General features: G+C 43.0%; 1 protein-coding gene across 1 annotated transcript; it reads left to right on the plus strand.

The window, feature by feature from the left end:
- The first annotated feature begins 22 nt into the window (after positions 1-22).
- Positions 23-19,370, plus strand: LOC138758071 (small ribosomal subunit protein eS1A). Its single transcript, XM_069926452.1, has 6 exons — positions 23-131; positions 911-1,014; positions 1,373-1,560; positions 3,123-3,331; positions 9,795-9,904; positions 19,217-19,370. Exons 1-6 carry the CDS (start codon positions 70-72, stop codon positions 19,339-19,341), a joined length of 798 nt encoding a protein of 265 aa, XP_069782553.1. The 5' UTR covers positions 23-69; the 3' UTR covers positions 19,342-19,370.
- The last annotated feature ends 636 nt before the right edge of the window (positions 19,371-20,006 follow it).

Genomic DNA, 20,006 nt, shown 5'->3' on the forward strand with positions numbered 1-20,006 from the left:
CCTTTGACCCGTCCCCCACCAAGCCTCGCGGGATTTCCTCCTCTGCCTCTTTCGCCTTCCTTGAGCGACATGGCGGTCGGTAAAAATAAGAGACTGACCAAAGGAGGCAAAAAAGGGTCCAAGAAGAAAATGTAAGCGACTTGAAAGAGGCCGGTTGCGTCGCGCTGATCGTCTTCCACACAGGGCAGGGGTAAAATTGGAGAAAAGGAGAAGGATGTCAGGGATATTGAAGGGATTTGGATGACCCGGCGGGGAGGCCAGGCCTGGGCCGCTGGTTCACAGGCGAGAGATTTGAGGGTCTGAGGCGCGGGTTCATTCCGTCAAGGGACCAGCCGAATTCAGGCTGCTTTTGGGCCTCGGTGCCGAAACACCAATCTGGAGCCGATCGACCCACCGTCGCTGCAAAACGTGGAATACAAAATGAAGCAGGAGCAGACTGATTTCTGTTAAATAAAATCGTGGCTGATCTTTCACATCAGTGCTGCGTGATTTTCTTAATATCGAAAAATATTTCTCCAGAATATATATCCGAAATTTACCCTCTGGGATGCTTCCCTATGTTCTGAATGCCTGCTCTCTTGTTTGAGCTTCCTGGTTCTAGTTACTGGTCCTGTCAAAAACTGTAGGAATGTTGACTGTTTCAATTAGATAATTATTTCAAACCGAGAATCTATCTGCACCTATGATAAATTACCATTTTAGGAATCAATCTGATCCTTTGCAGGACTTCCATCTGTCTTTCTATGGACTGTGAGATCAGACCATGTAAAGAAAAATATTTCAGATGCTACAGAGTTCCAGTTTACGTTAGTATTAGTTTTGGCGATACACCAGATGCTGTGGGTTACTGAGGATCGTTTGATTGTAACCTAGTTACAGTGCCAATTAGTTTTCTAACATTTTATTCCAGTGTGGATCCCTTCTCCAAGAAGGACTGGTATGATGTCAAGGCTCCAGCGATGTTTAACATTAGAAACCTGGGTAAAACCTTAGTTACAAGAACTCAGGGAACAAGTAAGTAACGTGTTTTCTACCTGCCTTTGAAAGGTGATTTTCTTTTGAAGCTTTCCTGAATCTACCCAGTTAATTGTTCAGAGCATATATTTAAATACACCTTAAACTCAGATTGATGATCTATTAGGTATAAAAGCAAAATTGTCACCTAAAATTTAACCCCAGGTTAATGTTACTGCAAAGTTTCTTTTATATAGTTGTCTTATGTTGATTTTTATGTACAAATTCCCATTTTGAATCCTTCACCAAACAACCATTATTGAGGCCCCTTTGACTTTACTATCAACATAATTTTGTAAAAATTATGATATTGAGGTCTTGATTCTTCCTCATGATACTTTCCATTATTATCGTGCAGAAATTGCCTCAGAAGGCTTGAAAGGCCGTGTATTTGAAGTAAGTCTTGCTGACCTACAGAACGATGAAGTGGCCTTCCGCAAATTTAAGCTGATTGTCGAGGATGTTCAGGGCAAAAATTGCTTGACCAACTTTCATGGGATGGACTTAACCCGTGATAAGATGTGCTCAATGGTCAAAAAGTGGCAGGTAAAATTTTTGATTAATTGTCCAGGTTTTGAATCATGAATTTTGCTCTTGCAGAGTGAAGATCTGAGAGTCTATGCACTCTCAGTCATAGCCAGCCTAAGATCCCAGTTGCATGCCCTTTTAACCCTATTCCCATACCAGCCTGTCTGTCCTGGGCCTTCTCCCCTACCAGAGTGAAGCCCAACACAAACTAAAGGAACAACATCTCATATTCCATTTGGGCAGTCTATGGCCCAAAAGAATGACCATAGAATTTTATAATTTCAGGTAATGAGCCCACCCCCCCCTTCTCTTACTTCTTTTCATACCCCATCCATTCTCATTCCCCCCCTCCCTGCCCCCTTGGTTTCATCTGGACTCTATTCTACCATTTTCATCAGATTCCAACATCTTTTCACTGACTATTGTTCTGTATGATTCATCTTTAATCTTCCTCCACCTGACCCGTTTTGCTTATTCCTCTCCCTTTGGCTTCTGCTGCTCCTCTTCCTCTGCCATATTTCAGCACTGCCTGGTTTCCCAAACCCATCTGCAGTCCTGTGTGTCTCTTGCTGTAATGTAGTTTTGACTGAAAGAGTTGTAATGTTTTTTCATGAAGAGGCAGCACAAACAGGCCCTTCAGCACATTAAGCCAACACTGACCATTAAGCACCCATTTTAACACAAACTTTGCCATAATCCATTTCATTCTCGGCAACTTCCCACATTCTAGTGGTGTGACTCCTCTTCCACCACCAGATTCTGCCACTCACAGGGCAATTTACAGTAGCCAATTAACCTACCAACTTGGGCAGAGTTTGGATGTGGGAGGAAACCAGGGCACTTGGGGAACTCTGGTCACTGGGAGAGCATGCAAACTCTACATAGAAAAGATTGAACGGTTTGCTGAATCTGTTCTATTGTACCTTTCTTGGAGGCCTTGTACCACTGCAGGACATGATTTATCTGCTTCAAATATTTGGTCCAAATAATCTTGTCCTTTGAACATTTAATCAGTGGCCTGAACCTTTCAAAATCATCAGGAATTTTAGGTCACAAATGTGAATTTATTTGAGGTGGGATGCTATCAAGCCTGTCAAGACAATGTGGGATCCATAGATATTTGTGGCCTGAATTGATGCTTCATTGAAACATTGACATTGATGTGAAGCAAATTTTATCATTTGCTAACCTTTTAACTACAGCTCTGGTTGCATTTTGGCAGATATAAGACTCAAATACACAACTTAAATTTGCTGTATTTGGTTCTCATCCCATGTCACAATGGTGCATTGTTAATGATGTTGGATTTGAAATAGATGTAAAAATCAGCGCCCTGTTTTGCTGTACTGAATGAAAATAAAAGATTACTTTGTGCTATATTGAAAAATATCTTTGATTATAGTGGCCAGTCTTTCTGATTATCTTGTCATGATTACCTGATGATATTGGTGTATGGTTATTCTGAAAGTTATTTGTCCAACTTAGCTTTTTGATGTGTTGAAATATAGGAAGTAATGTTTTTGTTTAATCTCTTATATAAAATAACAGTTCAACTGACTTTTTTCTGATTCTAATTCTAGACAATGATTGAAGCTCACATTGATGTCAAAACTACAGATGGGTACCTTCTACGTCTTTTTTGTGTGGGCTTTACTAAGAAGCGCAACAACCAGATTCGTAAAACCTCCTATGCTCAGCATCAGCAGGTTCGTACAATCCGCAAGAAGATGGTGGAAATCATGACTCGTGAAGTTCAAACCAACGATCTCAAGGAGATAGTCAACAAATTGTGAGTAACTTGGAACTACTGACTTGATCAAATTTCTTTTAACATATATAATTTTGCATATCTCTGAAGTAAAATTCAAATGCCTTTATGAAAATCCTGTTTTTGCCTGTGCCAAGTGGCATATGCGAGTAGAATTGTAATGTATGGTTCTTGTGGAATTGTTCAAGAACCTGAGAATAAATGCGATCCATGAGAGCAAGAGCTGACTGGAACTGGAGGTATATGAGAATGCAAATCTGTTTACAGATCCTGATGAGTGTAGAGTTAGAATCTGGACAGCCTAACTCAGCACAGGATTTTAGTTTAAAAACCATACCAAAGGATGAAAGTTCATTGCTCAGTTTCCATTCTGATCATTGGTCCCATTAAATATAAATTTATTAAAGTGTAAGATCCCCTCAGAATATTTGATCTGAGAAACTCCAGTTATTCTTAATTGTGTTGATACAATGGCTCCTAAAGGGCATGAATTCAACAAATATAAGCCTTTTACTGAGATCAGAGAATGTCAGTGACACACAGATATTGAATGTTGTAGTTTAACCTGCCATTCTTACATTGAAGGACTGCTCTCATGTACAATAATGCTTGACACTTCACCAGAAGAACAAATATCTGAAATCTAAGACAAAGCCACAAATTAAGGTGGAGGGATGGGGTGCTTATATATAAAGTGCCCACGATGCCAAACTTGGACAGATTTTTAGGGTTGGAGGAATTTGCAAGCCAGTATTTAACCAGACAGTTCAGTTAAAATATAGGTGGATGGATGGCTAGTGTGTTGTGTTGGATTTTCTTTGGAAATAAGATTGGTATTTGAGCTGTTTTGACCTCTGTTTCATATCTCTTTGGAGGTTACATTCCTTCACCTCACTTTCTCCCAACATCCAAATTTTCTCACTGCTGCCGAGTTAATGGGATTGTTCTCTTGGATTCATTATTTTGGCTTGTGTTGCCTAATGAAGGTTATTTCAACATGGTTTTTTTCTGATTTTATTGATACCTCTTTGACATTTAGGCTAGGAAACTGTTTTCATGTCTATCATAAATATTTGCTTCCTCAGTCATTGTCCCTTGACAGGAAAACATTATTGATATCATTCCATGGTCACTTCCGTCTAACTGAACTTGCTTTGTGTGAACAGCTTTAAGTCAACTCACTTCCTCCAAATAAGACCCAGCTAGAGGAAGTAGGAAGTAAATAGAGAAGAAAGAAAGTTTTCTTTAAAATTGGGAGTTAATGACGAACAATAGACTTGAGCGATAAATGATTTTTTTTCCAGGCGAGAGGTGATATGGATCTTGAACTTGCTGTTCGAAGGCAAGGAAGAGTTTTAAAAATATTATTATATTTATCCAGTATTTGGATATGTATTCCAAGAACTCATGTCTGCAGAACTTTGGTGTCAATGAGAATAGGGTGTGTAACACTTTTTTGATTGCTGGAGACCTGTTTAGCCAAATGGTCTATGTTGTGAACTATAATTCAAAGTGCATGGTTCTGGATGCAAATTAAACACTAAAGTCTGCAGGCACTGTGATTATAGTAAAAACACATCGAAATGCTGGAGGAACTCAGCCAGTCTTTCAGCGTCCACAGGAGACAAAAATATTGCCGATGCTTCAGGCCTGAGCCATTCTACAAGGAATAAGCAGAATGACCAAAAATCATGAAATCTCAGAATACAGGACAGTGCGGGCTGGGGAAGGAGTCCAGACCAACAAAAGGTGTTCATTGGATATAATAAGAGAAGAGGTGAGAATTGATTATGTCTGTGGGAAGCGAGATAGGGAAAAAGGACAGAGACAGAGCTGGGGTAAGGTGACTGGGGTTAACAAAAGCCAGAGAATTAATATTAATGCCCTCTGGTTGCAGGGTGTCTAGTCAGAAGATAAGGTGCCTTTCCTCCAATTTGTGTGTAGATTCAGACTGGTCGTGCATGAGACCATGGACTGGCATGTCAGTAAGGGAATTGCATGGGGATTTGAAATGGGTGGCCACTGGAAGATCCACGCTATCCCTTTGTCTTTTCATCAATTTGGTCCTCCCTAGATTTCCTTCCTTTATTTTCTCTATTTCATTGATGTGCTGTATTTGTGCTACATTTTGTAAGAGCTCGTCTTCAAAATTTCATCAATTTTGACTTTCCCATGCTTTTGCATTGTGCATGTCAGGTTCATTGTGCATGTCAGGTATCTAAACTTAGAAGCATAATTTTGAGAGAGGGAAGAAGATGAAGGGAGGTCCTGAAGAATTTTTTTTCATCCGGAGGGTCGTTAGGATTGGGAATATACTGTGTGTTGATGATGAAAGAGACTTAAAACATCTCAGTATCTATGAGCACTTGAATTGTATAGAAGGCTACAGTCTGGTTTTAATTGATTATTGATGTTTACTGTTAATGCTCTTTTGATGGCACCTTCTGTCATGCTCTTGCAGGTTCTGTGGTTCTCAAACGATTTGTTCTGAAGATGCAGCCTTTCATGAGACTTCAGGTGCATTCTCCACCAAGAATGTGCCTGCAGAAGTGGATTCAGACCTGTGGGATGGTTGTTCAGGTGGCAGCACTGAAAGTGCAGTGCTGGCCATCTGAAAGGGACTGCTTCACGGGAGGTGCCTCGGAGTGCACTCCTGCTCCTGTCCCTTCGGGCTGTTAGGGTTGGGGTGGTTGGCTATCAGAGCTGGGATGGCTGGCGCGGGATGTCCCCCACATTGATCCCACTGACCTACTCTCTTCCCACAGCCCTATATCAGTCTCCACACTGTGGAGCGGCATCCCGTGCGGGCCACCCCTGCGCTGACAGCCCACGTCGGCTGCCCCACAGTGCGGGGACTGATATAGGGCTGTGGGAGAGAGAGCAGGGCAGTGGGATCAGTGTGAAACATCCCACGTGGGCCACACCTGCACTGACAGGTTGTTAAAAAGACATGCGGGATACTTGGCTTCAGAATATATGATGGAGGTTATGGTACAGTTTTAAATATTAATTGGGCCACATTTGGAGTGCCAAATGTCATTCTGGTCATATCCTGTAGGAAGGATGTGATTAGCCTGGATGTTGCTTGGTTTGCAATGTTTCAGTGTGGAGGAGAGACTAGGCTTTATTTCCTTGTAGAGGTGGAAACTGAAGGCAGATCTGAAAGAGGTGTACAAAATTATAAGGACCACAGAGTAGGACATAAGAATCTTTTCCCTGAACAGACGTATCTAAACTTAGAAGCATAATTTTGAGAGAGGGAAGAAGATGAAGGGAGGTCCTGAAGAATTTTTTTTCATCCGGAGGGTCGTTAGGATTGGGAATATACTGTGTGTTGATGATGAAAGAGACTTAAAACATCTCAGTATCTATGAGCACTTGAATTGTATAGAAGGCTACAGTCTGGTAAATTGGAATAGTATGGATATGGTCTGGGTGGTTGGCATAATGCAAACCCAAGGCTCTGGTTTCTTGAGTAATGATCAGCCAGCACAAAATTATCTTCCCTCACTTCCCCCCTGCCCCCAACCTTTTTATTCAGTTGCTTGTCTGCTTTTTGCTCATATACTTTCGCTTCCTATGGACACTGCGTGACCTGCTGAGTTTCTCTTAACACTTTTGTGTATCGCACCAAATTATGGAGACCTCTTTTTACATTCAGAAGGCAACCCTCTTCAGACATTCTGCTTTATTCTTAAATGTTACTTTCCATTTCTCTGAAATCTTTCTGTGCAGGTAATATGATACACTTTGATTTCTTCCCCTGCTTCTTTGATGAATTCCAAAAAAATTCTCCCAGTTAATTTGCTTATTTCAAATGAGAGCAATTCAACCAGATTCATTCATTACTTTGAAAATTACCAGCTTTGCTCTGCCATTCTAAGCTTTAAATCGTATTTTAATCATCAGCCCAAGTCAATCTCTTTCTCCTTGATTTTTTTGCTATTTCAGTTGAACTTGATTATGGAGCAAGCCTTTGATCAGACTCTAAGATATCCTGAGTTCATCCTTTTGTAAAACTAAGTCGTAACTTTTGCTTAAATATTGCACTGTTGCTTCGTTAGTTTCTTCTTCGTGTGTTGCCTGACCAGCTGAGTATTTACTGGTCGCCAAAATTTATAATGATGGGAACCACATAACTAAGAGGAGGAAAGATTAAAACAAGAGGACATGAGTTAAGAATTAAGGGGCAGAGGTTTAGAGGTAACATGAGGGGGAACTTCTTTACTCAGAGAGTGGTAGCCGTGTGGAATGATCTTCCGGGAGAAATAGTGGCGACGGAGTCAATTGTATTATTTAAGAAAAGGTTGGACAGGTATATGGATGAGAAGAAGATGGAGGGTTATGGGCATTGTGCAGGGAGGTGGGACTAGAAAGGGGTGTTTGGTTCGGTGCGGACTAGAAGGGCCTAATGGCCTGTTTCCGTGCTGTAATTGTTATGTTATGTTATGTTAAATCAGCCTTGTTATAAGTTGAGCTTCATTGGTGTGATGATGTTTGGATTTGTAGAGGGGGGGAAAAGTAAAAATTTATCTCATAGCCTGCGCTATTCCTTATTTTTGATTTATTTGTTGTATAAGGCTTATAATTTACTACCATTTGGGCAACTATGATTGTCCTCATTGGATGCAAGCCCACTGTTCGAAGGGAATGTTTTTTTTTGGTGGGGGGGTGGAATCACCATTCCCTGGTGAAGCAGGGAAATTGTATGTTCGTAGATCCCTTTGACCTTGGAAAAGATGATGTAGAGCAGGGGTGTCAAACTCAAATTCACGGAGGGCCAAAATTAAAAACTTGGACTAAGTCAAGGGCCGAACTAAATATTTATTGAAAATTTTCAACAACATCTGCATGTTTTCTCTTCTTTCAACATAATGTAACGTTAAACTTTTTCTTATTAAAATAAATGTTTAATAATAGTTTTGGATAAACTCTTTCCAGAAGCATTATTAACAAATGAGAAATAAAATATTCAATAAATAATATTTCTCTATAGAGGATTTGTCAAATGTTGCTAGTGTGCTGTCGAATAGTAAAATCTGAGGGCTATTGAGAATGTGGGAGAATAACATGATTCCTGAAACAATCAAATGGGTGACTGATTGTGGGCATGAACTTTAGCAGGGTTATTTGCCATGCCCTTTTTCCATTGGTACATATATCTATTGATTTACACACTTTTCAAGTTTTATGCCTAATGAGCTTGTATCCAGGTGCAGGACCATTTTTAACCAGGAATATATTTATCACTGTGACATGAAACTATTGGAAGATCGTTTTATCCTGAGATTAAAGTTCATAATACTTACTCAGGCCTGTGTGCGGGAGGGCGGGGTTTGCGGGCGATTGGGTTGGACAACGACAGTGCGGGTGCATCGGCTCTCGCTGCAGAGCGGCATCTCGGCGGATCAGCGGCCCCGTCACCGTGAGTCGCGGGTCAGCCTGCAGCAGGGAGGGGGAATGGGCAACGGTCCTGGCGAGGTCAGGCCCCCCCTTGACCTGCTGAGTTTCTCCCGGACCTCCCTTGACCTATTGAGTTTCTTCCGGATCCCCCTTTGACCTGCTGAGTTTCTCCCGGACCCCCCTTGACCTGCTGAGTTTCTCCCGGACCCCCCTTGACCTACTGAGTTTCTCCCAGACCTCCCTTGACCTGCTGAGTTTCTCCCGGACCCCCCTTGACCTGCTGAGTTTCTCCCGGACCCACTTTTCTTTCCGTGCCGGTGTCCCAGGACCTTTCCAGGGCAGTCTCCGCGCTCAGGACCGCGCTGGGATCCCGGTCAGCGGTGGAGGAGCAGATGAGCGCGGCTAATCCCGATCCAGCCCACGCCACTCCCGAGATTGGCAGAGGGTTCCACCCTACCTGCCCGACCAGCCTCGCTCTCCACGTGTACTCTGGGCATCCGCCACTGGTCCAGTGGGAAGGTGCAGGGTGGCCGGCGCCCCCATCGCCCGGCGGGGAGCCCCAATCTTCCCTCCGGCGTCCCGACTCCATCTGCAGCTCCAAGAAACGCTGTGCAACCGGGGTTCCGGGCACTGGGAAGCGGCCTTAGCTTCCCCTGACACCGGCCAGGCCGCGCTGCGGTGGGGGGATGGGTGGGGGGACACGACAGCGTGTTTATAAAACCACCCACCTCTACTTTTCAAGGACCAGGATTTTTCTCTCTCTCTCTCACCCTGGGACACAGCGGTTACTGTGCATGCGCTATACTGGCGCGGCGGCCAGCGGGCCACCTCTAATACATTTTTGATATGATCTTGCGGGCCAAATATAATTATATCGTGGGCCAAATTTGGCCCGCGGGTCAGAGTTTGACATGTGTGATGTAGAGAATCTTGTTTGAGCATTGTCTGGTTTACACTGGGGTTCACTAATTGACACAGTAGCTGCAAGGTCTTTTTGGCTAACATGACTAAGGAATTAGTTTGTGAGGTGAGATTTTACCATGAATATAACTATAAATCTCAAATCTCATTTACTACTTAGGATTCCAGACAGCATTGGCAAGGACATTGAGAAGGCTTGCCAATCCATTTATCCACTCCATGATGTGTATGTCCGGAAAGTCAAGATGTTGAAGAAACCTAAATTTGAACGTAAGTTTGCAGAAAGCCTTTTCCTCATTTGAAGGAACTGTATATATTAAAGCCACACCATATCGTGAATGCTGAATCAAGTGAGAATGTGACAATTGGTATTATTTTGGGCATTCATTTTTTTAATAGCTCTATATTGGAGTTCTATTCCTGGTTCATGTATTAAAGGTGTCATTCCTCTATGAATATCTTTTGAACTGTTCATTATCTAGATTTGAAAGCATCAACTAAAGATGACACTGGGATAAATTGATATCATTTACAAATAATGCAATTTTTAAAAAATTGAATGTTCTTTTGATTTCAACAATTGAATGCTAAGCTAGAAAGTGTTAATGAGAAATGAGAAGGAGGTTAGCATTCTTAACAATGCAATGGAGAATTAGAACAGTGACTAATAGAAGACCAATGAAATAACTAGGTTGGCCTCGGGTGCCTAGAATGATAGTTTTCATACCAGTTAATTAATTAGTGTTCTTGATTTCAAAAGACAGACAGTCTTGTAGCCACATATCATCTGCATCTTGGTGTAGTTTAATGTGCAATTTTGGACTCCTGACCATAAGCAGCAATTCATTAATTTAGTTGTTCCAATTCCGTGCCATGTGATTATGGCAGAATGAATCCAGTACTTCTGTTGTAAAAGATTTCAAATTTTGTTGGAATATTTGGTCAATGGGCTCTTAAATTAATTTTTTAAAAAATTAGATATACAGCATGGTAACAGGCCATTTCAGCCCACAAGTCTGTCCCACCCAATTTACCTACACCCCTGGTATGTTTTGAACAGTGGGAAGGAACTGGGGGAAATCCACATAGACATGGGGAGAATGTATGAACAGTGTGGGATTCTAATTCTGATCATGGGCACTGTAAAGTTGTTGCACTTACCGCTATAACAACTGTGCCTTCAGTCTATGCTGACTAAGTTGTATACCTGGCCTACTCCCATTTGCCTGTGTTTGGGTCACATTCTTCTTAAACCTTTCCAATTGATTTAAAAAATTGAATAAATGTGGAAGAGAACAGGCATTCCCCGGTTTGAAGACATCCGAATTGTGAACAAACTGGCAAGCTGACCGGAGGTAGAATGGCTGAACTTCTGGTTCGAACATGGATATGGGACCCCCCCCCACCATGCAAACTCTGACACAGATACCCCCCCCAAATCCACTGGATTGGATAACTTAAGAATCAGATGGAAAATTGGCTCCAGTTTTGGTAGCTAGCACCTTTTTGAAATGTGAAAATTTGTACTCTTAATTAGCATTTTTAAAACTCAGAAGATATCATTTGCTGGTGGGTCTTAAATTTAGAATGTTTTCATCTTGGTTTCCTTCTGCTTTCAGTGTGTCATTCCAAGAATATTGGCTGTTATCTAGTAACTTCCAAGGGTTCACTTCACCTGTTTGATCCTTAGATTTTTTTAAAAATATAGTGAATACCAAACAGAATTTGATCCAGAGTTACTCTTTCTCCCCACCCCTTGTCAAAGTAATGCTTTATACAGTAGCTTCCAGCATTTAATGTGACATGAAGTGGGTGCTGAGTTGCCAATAAAATTGATGAGATTTATTTTTATTTTATAACATTGATATGGTAGTCAAAGACTGGCTATAGAACTCTAATCTGTTTTGCATAGGGATTTACATTACTGAATTATTATGTACTGTATTATGTTTAAGATGTTTCATATGTATTGAAAGGTAAAATATATACTAAATGATAAACATTTGCCTAACTGAAGCTAAATAAGGACCGTATACAAACTCAAGTTACAGACAGATCTAGGTAACAGAATTCAGATTTAACTTGAGGAATGCCTGTTTTTTTTTTACTTTGAATCAAATATTCAGATTGGGATATCACATTTACAGAGGGAAAAATGGTCCAGAAAACTATTCAAGGAAATTCAATTAAAGACAAAATAATGTCAGTGAAAATGGAAGGAAATTCTCAGTTGGGAATTGCATAATACTGAATGGTGCAAATGATCTGAAGAGAAAAGAATTGTGAATAATGGAAATCAGTGCAAAATCGTGGCAATATTGATTTCATCTGCCTGAATATCCAGCTATGTGAAAATGTGCAGAAAGCACAGTTTTCTTGTTAGTGAAGTCACAGGAAATTGCTTCCTTCGAATTAATCCAGAACTGCTCTTTGGATCAGTGTACAATTGAAGTCTAAAATATCTGAATGCCAGAAATTTGAACCACCTGAGAATCTGGACTTTTTGGAAACTCTCATACTTAAAATATAGCGGGGGTTTTTTTGCTTGGATAAGTGCAACATCTTTATTTTTCTTTAAAACTGCTCATTTTGAGAAATGAAAAAGTGTTCTGTATTTGCTAATGAATATACGGTCAAACTTTTCTTGTTCATCTCTTTATTCCTCCTTAAATTTGAATTTTAAACGTGCTGCCCGAGAATTCAGAAAATCCAGACTGACTCAATCTCCGAACAGTCTGGAATTTTGGATCCTCCTGTAATTGAGCTTTTTTAGGAGGTTACAAAAGAAATCGATGAGGAGATAGTGGTAGATGTGATTAATATAGATTTTAGTCAGGCATTTGACAAGGTCCTCCATGAGAGTCTCGTTCAGAAAGTCACGAGGCATGGGATCAGTGGAAACTTGGCTGTATGGATTAAAAATTGGCTTGCTTTTAGAAAGCAGAGTAGTAGAGAAAGTATTTTGCCTGGAGGTCAGTACCTTATTGAGTTCCGCGGGGATCTGTTCTGGGACCCCGGCTCTTTGTGATTTTTTAAATATAAATGACATGGATGAAGAGGCAAACGGATGAGTCAGTAAGTTTGTGGATGGTTCAAAGGTTGGAGGAGTTGTTGATGGTGCAGAACGTTGTCGTAGGTTACCAAAGAATATAGACTGGATGTAGAATTGGGCAGAAAAGTGGTTAATGGAGTTCAATCTGGGTAAGTGTGAGGTGATGAGTTTTTGCAGGGGCAAACCAGAAAGCTGAGTACTGGTTAATGATCGGTTACTTAAGAGTATGGATGAACAGAGGGACTTTGGGGTCCAAATCCATGCATCCCTCAAGGTGGCCGTGCAGGTTGATAGGAAGGGGTGTTGGGTGATTGAGTTCCAGTCAAGAGGTCATGTTGCGACTCTACAAATCTTTAGGCATCTTCAGGTGCATTCTCCACCAAGAATGTGCCTGCAGAAGCGGATTCAGACCTGTGGAATGGTTGTTCAGGTGGGATCACTGAAAGGGACAGCTGCACGGGAGGTGCCTCAGATCACACTCCGGCTCCTGTCCATTCGGGCTGTCAGGGTTGGGGCGTTGAGCTGTCAGCGCTGGGGTGGCCGACGCTGGCTGTCCCCACACTAATCCCACTGCCCCGCTCTCTTTCCGCAGCCCCGTGTCAATCCCCACACTGATCCCTCTGCGCCCCTCTCTCCCCACAGCCGCGTGTCGATCCCCACATTGATCCCACTGCGCCGCTCTCTCCCCACACTGATACCACTGCTCTGCCCGCACCGGCTGTCCCAGCATCCCGCGCTTGCCACCCCATCGCTGACAGCCTGCGCCAGCCACCCCACAGTGTGGGGACTGATACAGGCTGTGGGGAGAGCATGGGGCAGTGGGATCAGTGTGGGGACAGCCCGCTCCGGCCACCCCAGCCCTGATGTCCCACGCCGGAGGTGGGTGGGGGGGGCAGGGGCAGCAAGGAGGAGGGCTGGCTGTCAGGCACTCGCCAGCTGATTGTCATCTCCTTTGCAGCTGCATTCAGGTGCCTGGGGGGACCATTGAGCTGTGGCGATTATTCCTCCTGGAGGATGGTTACTAAGTTCACCTCACATGTGCCTCCTGCGTTTTCAAGTGGCTTCCCGACACCCGCATATAGGCATAATATGTGGCTTTACATTGGGGGATTTTGGCAACCTGAAAGTGCCTCTGATGAGAGCACAGTGAGAGTATTGTCTGGTCACCTCATTATAGGAAGGATGTAGAAGCTATGGGGAGGGTGCAGAGGCCATTTACCAGGATGTGGCCTGGATGGGAAATTAAGTCGTATGAGGCAAGGTTAGCAGAGCAGAGAGTAAATCATGAAAATCTATAGAGACTGTGTTGAAGTAAAAACACAAAATGCTGGAGAAACTCAGCTGGTCAAACTGTGTAGCAGAGGTAAAAATGCATAACCGACATTTCAGGCTTAAGCCTTTAATCAAGGTATGAAAGCGTGTCAGCGAGTGTCCGAACAAAAGAATGGGGAGGGAGGATGGAGGAGATAGCAGCAATCGGGGGAGGAAGGATGGCTGGGTGGGTGGAGTAGGGAGGGGAGAACTGGAAAAACTAGAAGGGGGGAGGGGAAAGAAAAGCAATCTGGTTAGCAGAAAGCAGATAAGTTGATATTAATGCCATCTGGCTGGAAAGTGCCCAGACAGAAAATAAGGTGTTGTCCCTCCAATCTGCGGGTGGTCAGGTGGGGACAGTACATAAGGCTATGGCTAGACATGTGAGCATGGTAGTGTGACTCAGAATTGAAATGGTTGGCTACCGGGAAAACTTTGTTGTGGTGGAGATGCTCAGTGAAGCGATTATTTGCCAATTTACAACCAGTTTCTCCGATGTAGAGAAGGCCACAAAGGGAAGTCAGGATGCAGTAAATCAGTCCTGTGGATATACAAGTGAAGTGTGGCTTCACTTGAAAGACCTGGTTGGGGCCCCAGACTGTGGCGAGAGAGGAGGTATGGGTGTAAGTGTTGAACAGGGGAAGGTACTGGGTGAGGAGGGATGAGTGCATGAGGGAATCATTGAGGGAGTGGTCCCTTGGGAAGGAAGTAAGGGGAGGAGAAGTAAAATGTGTCTGGTGCTGGGAATTTTGGCAGATAATGTGTTGGATGCAGAGGCTGGTGGGGTGGTAGGTGAGGATGAGGGGGAATTCTAAGTTTGTTAGATCTGGGGTCAGAGGGGGGCCAAGGCATATGAGCAGGAAATGTAGGTGAGGGCTGAGTTGATGTGGTGGAGGGGAAGCCACGTTTGTGGAAGAAGGCAGACATTTCAGAAGATGTAGACTGGAAGATCTTATCTTGGGAACAGATGCGGAGACAGAGAAATTGAGAGAAGGGGATGGAATCTTGGAGGGGACAGGGTGTGAGGAAGTGCAGTCAAGGTAGTTGTGGGAGTTAGAGGATTTGTAGTATATGTCAGTGGAATGCTTGTCTCCCCAGATGGAGACAGAGAGATCCAGGAAAGGGAGAGTGTTGACAGAGATGGACCAGGTGAGTATGAAATCGGGGTGGAAGTTGGCTGCGAAGTAGATAAAGTTGACAAGCTCATTGAGGGAGCATGAGGTAGCCCTAAAGCAATTGTCAATAAACCGGAGGAAGAGTTGAGGGGTCTTGCCTGTGTAGGCTTGTAGTATGGATTGCTCCATAATCAAGTAGATGTAGCTGGGACCCATGCGGGTACCCGTGGCTCCTCCTTTAATTTGGAGTAAGTGAGATGAGTTAAAGGAGAAGTTATTTAAAGTGAGGACAAGTTCTGCCAGAAGGAGGAAGGTGGTGGTAGAGGGTGACTGGTTGGGTCTTTGGTCCATAAAGGAGCAAAATGCTTTCAGATCTTCTGTGTGGGAGATGGAGGTATAAAGGGATATGGCGTCTATTGTGAAAATTAAGTGGTCCAGTTCGGGGAATCTGAAGTAATGGAAGAGATGGAGGGCATGTGAGGTGTTGGTGAGGAGGGATTGGACGGGGAAAAAAGATACTTTGCTGAGACCAGTTGACAGCTCTCATACATCTCCAATCACTGCTCATCAAGCTGCTGTCTCCACGTCATCTCCAACCTCATCACTTCTGGCCAACGGCCACCAACCTCATTGTCTCCCATCCCCTACTGCTCGCTTCTACCTTCTACTAAAGAAACACAAACCCAACCATACAGGTAAACCCATTGTTTCTGCCTGCTCTTGCCCCACTGAACGAATTCACCTTTACCCCCACCTACATCCACGACATCTCATGTTCTCCATCTCTTCCATTACTTCAGATTCCCCGAACTGGACCGCCCATTCTTCACAATGGATGTCCAATCCCTTTATACCTCCATCTCCCACACAGAAGATCTGAAAGCACCTTGCTCCTTTATGGACCAAAGACCCAACCAGTCATCCTCTACCACCACCCTCCTCTGCCTGGCAGAACTTGTCTTCTCTTTAAATAACTTCACCTTTAACTCGTCTCACTTCCTCAAAATTGAGAGGAGCCATGGGTCCCAGCTACACCTGCCTGTTTGTGGAGCAATCTATGCTACAAGCCTACACAATATTCCTCCAAAATATCGATGACCACATCAGGGCTGCCTCATGCACCAGCAATGAGTTTATCAACTTCATCCACTTCATGGCCAATTTCCACCCTGATTTCAAACTTACTTGGTCCCTTTCCTGGATCACTCTGTCTCCATCTGGGGAGACGAGTTTTTCATCGACAATATTACAAGCCTTCTTAACACCCACAACTACCTTGACTGCACTTCCTCACTCCCTGTCTCCTGCAAGGATTCCAGTCCCTTCTCTCAAATTCTCTGTCCGCCACATCTGTTCCCAGGATAAGGTCTTTCAGTCCACATCTTCTGAAATGTCTGCCTTCTTCCACAAATGTGGCTTCCCCTCCACCTCCATCAACTCAGCCCTCACCTCCTCCATTTCCTGCCCATCTGCCCTGGCCCTCTCTGCCCCCAGACATAACAAACATAGAATCCCCCTCATCCTCACCTACCACCCCACCAGACGCATTTTCCTTCTCCTCCCCTCTCTGCCTTCCGCAGGGACTGCATCCTCAAAGATTCCCTCCTGTACTCATCCCTCCCCACCCAGCACCTTTCCATATGGCCACAGGAAGTACAACACTTAATGCCCACTCCTCCTCCCTCACCACAGTCTGGGGCCCAAAACAGGCCTTTCAAGCACCATTCACTTGTATATCCACAGAACTGATGTACTGCACCCGGTTGCAGAATTGCAATGGTTGGCTACTGGGAGGACTTTGTTGTGGCAGATTGACAGATCATTTCGTTGAGATCTGCTTTATCGACAGATCTGCTCCCTCTGCCACAACAAAGTCCTCCCAGTAGCCAACCATTTCAATACTAAGTCACTCTCCCATGCTCACACATCTGTCCATGGCCTTATGTATTGTTTCACCCTGACCACCCTCAGAGTGGAGGAACACCACCTTATTTTCTGTCTGCACTCTCCAGCCAGATGGCATTAACATAGATTTCTCTGCTTTCTATTAACCAGCTTGCTTTTTTTTTTCCCCCTCCCTTTTCCTGTTCTCCCCTCATTTCCCCCTCCACCCACTTAGCCATCTCTTCTCTCTTGATTGCTGCTGTCCCCTCCCTTCTTCACCTATTATCTCCTACCCATGCCACCCCCTCTCCCCCCATCCTTTTGTTCGGATGCCCGCTGACACTCTCATGCCTTGAAGGGCTCAATCCCAGAACTTTGGTTAAGTACTTTTACCTTATGCTACTTAAAGGACACTGTTTGACAAGCTGAGTTTCTCCAGCAGTTAGTTTTCACTAGCAGAACTGGGACTTTTCTCTTTGGCGTGAAGAAGTATGACAGGAGGCTTCATAAAGGTCTACAATATTATGAGAGGCATAGATAAGGTGGACAGCCAGTGGTGTTTGCCATTCCTGCTCTGGGAAAAAGACAGAGGACATGTATACAAAGGAAGGTACGAAGATATCAGGGTAAGTTTTTTTTACACAGAGTTGTAAGTGCCTGGATTGCCTTGCCAGGGATGGTAGTGGAGGCTGAAACATTTGGGTTATTTAAGAGACTCTTGGGCACATAGATGGGCACATAATACTTTTTTAATGGAATTTTTGGATCAGCAGAACATTGAGGGCTGAAGACCCTCTACTGTGCTGTAGGTTCTATGTTGCTGAGCCCCTTAAGAATTCTGGGCAGATAATGTTACCAGTTTTTTTTTGAACTCCAGACCGAGTTTGCTTCCATCATTCTTGTGCAACAAGTTCATTACCTGAGAATTCAGTTTGGTGAATGTGCACAATATTTAAAATGCTTACATACCGGTCGGTAATTGATGCACAATGACCGCGCATTCTGATATCCTCTATAAATTGTATGTTGGCCTGATGAATCTCCAAATGAACCCTCGTCCTTCTGAACAGCAGAGCCTTTCAATTTCTTGATTTTTAAATTTCATACCAAAGCAGATGACTTCATATTTTTCTACATTATGTTGCATTAGCCATACCCTTGCCCATTCATTTTATTTATATCCCCCCCCCTGAAGACCCATTGCATCCTGTTACAGTGCCCACTGTCACCAAGCTTAGTATCATCAGCAGATTTGAAAACTTGATGATACTTGATCATCTCATCCAAATTGTTGGTAGGAATGGGTCGGACCCGAGTACCACATAGATCACCCCCTTCCACTTTAAACAACCACTGGATTCTTGACAAGGCAGCTTCAGATGTAGGACTGCCTTCAGCAGCCTGAGTTCAATCCTGCTCTCTGGTGTTTTCAAGTTCTTCCTATAACTATAAATTTTCCCCAATTCCCAGTTTCCTTCCATATTCCAAAGGTGTACTAGTAGATTAATTAGCTGCTCAACCTTATCTTTGTGTAGTCAGGCGGCAAGAGGGAGTTAATGGGAATGTGTCAGAGTTTCAACTGCATATGCAAGAAATCTGAGTGGAAAAAAGCAGAAAATGTTGAAAATCTCCAGCAGGTCAGGCACTATTTGAGGGAGAGATGTGGAGTTGAATGTTTTAGCTTGAAAATACCTTTCATTGGATCTGAGTTGTTCAGTGAGAGATTATTCAGATAGGTAATCAAAGGTTTGTGCTTCTCCAGGGAAGAAATAGAAATAGTCCTCAAAGGAATGGGTTGTCAGCGAGCTGCTCTTCTTAATGGTTGGGGTTATCAAAAAAAATCAATTGCACGTTTAATGACAATGTTGGAGTTGGTGGACAGAGGGGTGGGAATTAGAATGAGTGGATTAACAGTCTGTTTAAATTAATATCGCAGCTATTAGCCTGAATACGCCTGGGATTGTCTGATCTCAGAAGCAAAGCAGGCACAGGACTGGTCAGTACTTGGAGGGGAATCTACCTCGGAACATCAAGTTGTTGGACCAAAGTTAAAGAATTTCATGGACGTTATATTCTAAATGTAGCATTACATGACATTAATGGAACCATTACCTTTTTACCTTAAAATTGATCTTGTCTGGCATTTAAAATTCTGTTTGGGCTGAACTGTTCCGGTGTTTGAGTGAGATGTGACCAGTAATGGGAAATATTTTCTTCTAGTGGGCAAACTGATGGAGCTGCATGGTGAAGGAGCAAGTGGCACAAGCAAACCATCAGGTGAAGAGACCGGTGCAAAAGTAGATCGAGCTGATGGATATGAACCCCCTGTTCAAGAAACTGTCTGAATATGTATAATAAAACATCTCTTCTATGATTGATTTTTCGTTATTTTATTTAGTTTTATATATAATTGAAATCTTAAAATGATTAGAATTGATTATCATTATAGAGCAGCAAATTAGTATTTGTGATAAAATTAGCATCTTCTGGCTATTCCAATATAGCTGAAAGCGTTTGTTACAGGAAGAATGTATTATCTGATTCTGTTTAAGGAAATCTGATGAAGCTCAGTTCAAAATTGGCGGTATCAATGCCTATCCGCTGGGAATAAGACAAATTGCTAAATTTTCAATTGATAATGAATCAGTAGCAAGTGGGTAACATCTAATCATATATGTATTAATAACAATTGATACAAGCACCTTAATTAATCCATCTCTTGGTACTTTTATGAGAATTTCAAGAAGAAATAAAGCAGAAGGGAGATGTGTCAACATCCCAGCAATTATGATGATTTACGTAAAACCAATGCATCTCAGCATCAACTCTTGTCACAGTGCTAGCACGTTGCCTCTGGCTTGTACTGTTGAAACTAACTGCAAAAGCATGCAAATGATGTTACTGTTCCAGACATTTATTTGTAGGCTATGTATCAACAGTTGTTTTTTTTGCTGGATTGGTGTCCTGGAATAGTATTTGTATTCCTGTGAGTTGTAATGGTATGAAGAAT

The sequence above is a fragment of the Narcine bancroftii genome, chromosome 3, assembly GCF_036971445.1.
Source record: "Narcine bancroftii isolate sNarBan1 chromosome 3, sNarBan1.hap1, whole genome shotgun sequence".
NCBI classification, from domain to species: Eukaryota; Metazoa; Chordata; class Chondrichthyes; order Torpediniformes; family Narcinidae; genus Narcine; species Narcine bancroftii.